Source organism: Miscanthus floridulus, chromosome 17 (assembly GCF_019320115.1).
Source record: "Miscanthus floridulus cultivar M001 chromosome 17, ASM1932011v1, whole genome shotgun sequence".
NCBI lineage: Eukaryota > Viridiplantae > Streptophyta > Magnoliopsida > Poales > Poaceae > Miscanthus > Miscanthus floridulus.
Genome location: NC_089596.1, coordinates 107,827,834 through 107,832,459, shown reverse-complemented (window position 1 = coordinate 107,832,459; position 4,626 = coordinate 107,827,834). Strand labels below are relative to the sequence as shown.

The window sequence follows — 4,626 nt, the reverse complement described above, 5'->3', positions numbered from 1 at the left end:
ACTTGTCTGATTTTGCTCTCTAAACTACAAGCTAATTTTTTATACCATTTATTACTGCACTTTTAGCAAATGATGTAACACTCTTATCTGACGAATAAAGCTTGCCGTTTGGCTTTGTAAAAAAAAACTTTTAAAACTGTTTATTTTTTTACCTTGGATGGTTTTGTGATGTGACGTCACATCAATCAAAGGAGCTAAATAAGACTAGAGGATAAATCGACTAAGAATGTTTAAAAGCATAAAAAAACATTATAACAAAAAATTTCAAAAAAGTATATTCTAATAAATAAAAAACATCCAAGGTACAAAAACTATGGTCAGGTGCCTAATTTTTTTTTGTACAATTAGCATATCCCCTCCTAGCCGACTTAGTACATGGCGACTACTCACGCACGATACAACTACTCACGCACAAGACAACCTAGTTTTGCCGCCACGGCGCCTATCCATTGGTTTGCCATGTGCCTGATATGCGTGAGGATTTGCATAACCGTCGAGGAGGCTTGGCGAAAGCCGAAAGCACCATCCGTTCCCCTCCTTGCATAGTTCCCAGGCCACTAGAGCGTATAGAGAGATATTTGCCACAAGATCAACTTGCATAATGAATTTTAGATGAAGTTCAGGTTGTATTGGCCCCTCAAACGCAGCCCTTGAGAAATAACTTTCTTTGTACAGTCAACTGGTCTAATAAAAACTCATCTTTAGACAACGGAACTGAAGTGTTTTTATTATTTATACAGCAGATCTTCATCTCTGGAGTCTGGAACGAACGACTTATGCTTCATCTGTAGCAGTGTTTTGCTGGTTCGTTGGAGTGAACATGTGCCAGTGCTGTGCTGCACCAGTATCACATCACATGATGGATGTCTAATTTCCTGAGGCTTGCGCGGCATTCTCTCTTGATCATCATCAGGTCATGCAGCATATATAAACTGTCATTGACGAACCCGGGAGGAAGACAGATTGATGCACGAACTGAGGGTCTGATGCACGAACTCCATCGAGCCCAGGCGCAAAGCGGAAGACAAGACACACATGGATCCCATGCATGCGGCACAACCGCACAGTTTCTTTTTTTTTTTTTTGAGTAAAACAACCGCTCATAGTTTTTTTTTCTTTTTTTTTTGAGTAAAACAACTGCACACAGGCGTGCTAGTTTCCTATTCATACATACTTGATGGGCCTCGGCACATCATAACTGGGCTTGACCTGTACTTCACACCAGAACTGGGCCAAATGAGGTTATAGATTGGGCCTGCTACGAAATTTATTTACTTTTGCTAAAAAAAACAAAATTTATTTACAACAATACTCTCTCCATTTCAAATTATAAGTAATTCTAAATTACAAAGATTTATGACATCAAATAGATATACTATAAAAATAAGAATACAATTATACTTACTTGGTGTCATAAATGCTATTATTTTATTATATAAATTTGGTCAAACTTGAGATATTTTGATTCTCCAAAAAAATTACAATGACTTATAATTTGGGACGGAGGGAGTACACACATACACGGCACATTCATTCAGGAGAGAAAAAGTCCAATTACCTCCCTTAACTATCGCGATCATCCAATTTTTCCTGACCTACAAAATGAGTTTTTAAACCTCCCTCAACTTTAAAAAACCGTTCACTTTTACAACCTAAGCGGTTTTGATGATGTGGCGCCACGTCACAGAAGGTAAATCGGACTAAGTTGAAAGTTTAAGGAGGTAAATCAAACTAGAAATATCTTTATAAAAATATTTGAAATTTTTTAAAATTTAAAGTATCCAAATATATTTTACATAAAAATTATATAATTAAAGATCTAAAACTGGTTTAACCATAGAAAATTCATAAAAATGTTTTTGGTTGGAAATTTATGAAACTAGTTTTAGATTTTTTTTAAATCATGCTCTATGTTATGGTGCCTAAGTTGAAATATCTTGTTCATGTCACTTGATTCTATCGTTATAAATATCATGACCCATGTGCTACCATCTAGATTTTCATGCCATGTTACGCTTTATAATTCATTGCACTAGAACTTAATTAAATTTAATAGTTTGCTAAACTTAATTAAATATATTAAACAAAAGGGTTCATTCATGTATCTATATGTGTGGCACGGTGCATGCAGCCACGCAAACTAACACATACTTTGAAAAATTATCTAGAGCAGAGAGCCAGTGCCCACTACGGTCCTAACAATGCTTCACTGGCGCTTCTATGTAGTTCAGATGATCGATATCAACAAATTATAATAGATACGAGAGCTCTGCTAGAAAATAATAAGCAACAAAATGTGTACATCAAGATTCAAACAGTTTCAAGCTAACCATAACATAGAGCATGGTTTTTTAAAAAAAATCAGAATCAAGTTTCATAATTTTCCAAGCTAAAATAATTTTCTATGAATTTCAAGATTAAACTAGGTTTTAGACTTTTTAATTGCAATATCTTGTCATATAAAAATATATTTGAATTTTTTTATTTTAATTATTTTTAGATATTTTTAATTATCTAGAAATAATTCATAGAAACTAGGGTTTACGTTAAACTAGGGTTTTTTTTAAAAAAATCTTGTCAAAATTACCTCTTTGAACATGCACTTAGTCCGATTTACCCCCTCTAACGGCACCACATCAGCAAAACCACTATTAAAATCGTTAGGGTGCAAAAGTAAACCGTTTTCAAAAGTTGAAGGGGGTTGAAAACTAGTTTTATAGATTAGAGAGGAAAATCGAACGACTGTGATAATTAAGGGGGTAAATTAGAATTCTTTCTTCGGGAGGAGACAATTTTTTTTTTCAAAAAATCAAGAGAATACAAGCAATGGAGACATGATGTCCATCGAGAATTCGAGATGATGGCGATTATGCGAACGCAACCTTACACCACGTGAAGGAATGAAATTGACACGTTAGTACTCCTTCCGTCCAGCAAAGAATGCAATTGTAGCACAGTATCATGGTTTTGTATCTTAAGTTTGATCAATTTTAGATAAAAAAATATCAATCTTTATGATACTAAATAAATATCATTAGATTAATTATGAAATATATTTTTATAATAAATTATTTTGGAGCCATAAATATGAATAGAATTTACTAAAAATTTGGTCAAATGTGAACTACTTTTGTTGACACGCAACACATAGTTGCATTCTTTTTTGGACTGAGGGATGAAACTCAAGAAGAGAATTGTTGAGTAAATAAATCTATTAGAGAGTAAATAAAGAATATCGGAAAAGGGGCGGACAGAACTAGCAGTAACCCATTGTAAATGATGAACCATCTATGTGAATCAATAAAGTTTGCCAGAAGTTTCGAAAAAAAACTCCTTTTGAATGAATTCGCACAAACAAAAAAAAACTAACTCCTTTTCAAAGTGTGACGGTGTGCACTTTTGGGACATGCACCCATTTCGAATCGATCAGCTAAAAAGTTTCCTACTCTCTTTCCTAGGGTCTCGGTGGCCTGCTGGCCCGAGAGCCTCGTGAATTTTGTAGTTATGTGAGATCAAAAGGCCTGACTATGAGAGTAGTGGCATCTGACAATGCCGAAACTTGCGAGACTCAGAGCCTACTGATACGAGATGACTCAAATCCAGGGGGCGGCGAGTGCCCAGAAAGCACTTCAGAATATCAAATGGACCAAAACCCCCCGATGGAGGGCTGAAATTGAATTGTGATGCTTCATTTCAAGGCTGAAAATATGTCTGGGAGCTGGGGCTTTCTGATCCGAGATCACGATGGTGACGTTGTAAGGCTGAATCATGTTCTTAGTGCTTTCCAAGCCGAGTTGATATCCTGCTTGCATGGTGTTCAGGCGGCGGCAAATTTGGGTGTTGGCAAACTCATCCTGGAGACGGATGCTCTGATGGTCCAGCAACCAATGAGGTCGGACATCTTTGATGCAATGCCTGGAGGTGCACTGGTTGAAGAGCTCAAGTTTTTAGCTCGTGTGAAGTTTATTGATTTCGTTTGTAATTTTCAGAGTAGAGTTGGCAATAGGGCAGCACATGCTTTGGCTGCTCTGGGTTATGAATGCATTGAAGGGGAGGAACTCATCACAAGTTCTGTCCCTGAAAATGTCCTTGTGATCGTTTCTGATGACTTATCAGTTGAGTTATGAAATCGCCAAAGTTCAAAAAAAGAGAAACCTGCGAGACTCCAGATGCTTATAGGCTTATAGCTGAGTTATACAAACAAAAAAGTTATAAAAAAATGCTTATAGCTGCATCACATTACTTATAGGGGAAGCAAACAAAAATGCAACGATGCAAAAAAAAAAAAAAAATTGACAAAAGTTTTTGGCTTTGCCCGGAGACCTTCAGTGTGTTAGACTGATGACATGACAACCAACTACACCACGAAACCTTGCTCTTTAAGGACTCCTCACACGAGTGATTAGATGTGTTACAAGAGACTAGAGAGGACGGGAGCACCCTGATGACATTGGCTTAGTCTTTAGGTTATGAATGCACATACCAGCTAATGCGGCATGCTATTATAGGTTAGTGCGGTAGCAAGAAATATTCATGGTCCAAAATATGGATATATATGGCAACCGATTCTATGAAGATTTTTGTTCTATCAATCATCTCCTGTTGGCATTGCTAATTTTGTATTTA

The 4,626-nt window shown here is 36.4% G+C and overlaps 1 protein-coding gene across 1 annotated transcript; it reads left to right on the top strand.

Moving 5' to 3' along the window:
* Positions 1-3,683: 3,683 nt before the first annotated feature.
* Positions 3,684-4,127, top strand: LOC136516166 (uncharacterized). The gene has a single exon (XM_066509539.1). It carries the CDS (start codon positions 3,684-3,686, stop codon positions 4,125-4,127), a length of 444 nt encoding a protein of 147 aa, XP_066365636.1.
* Positions 4,128-4,626: the final 499 nt, after the last annotated feature.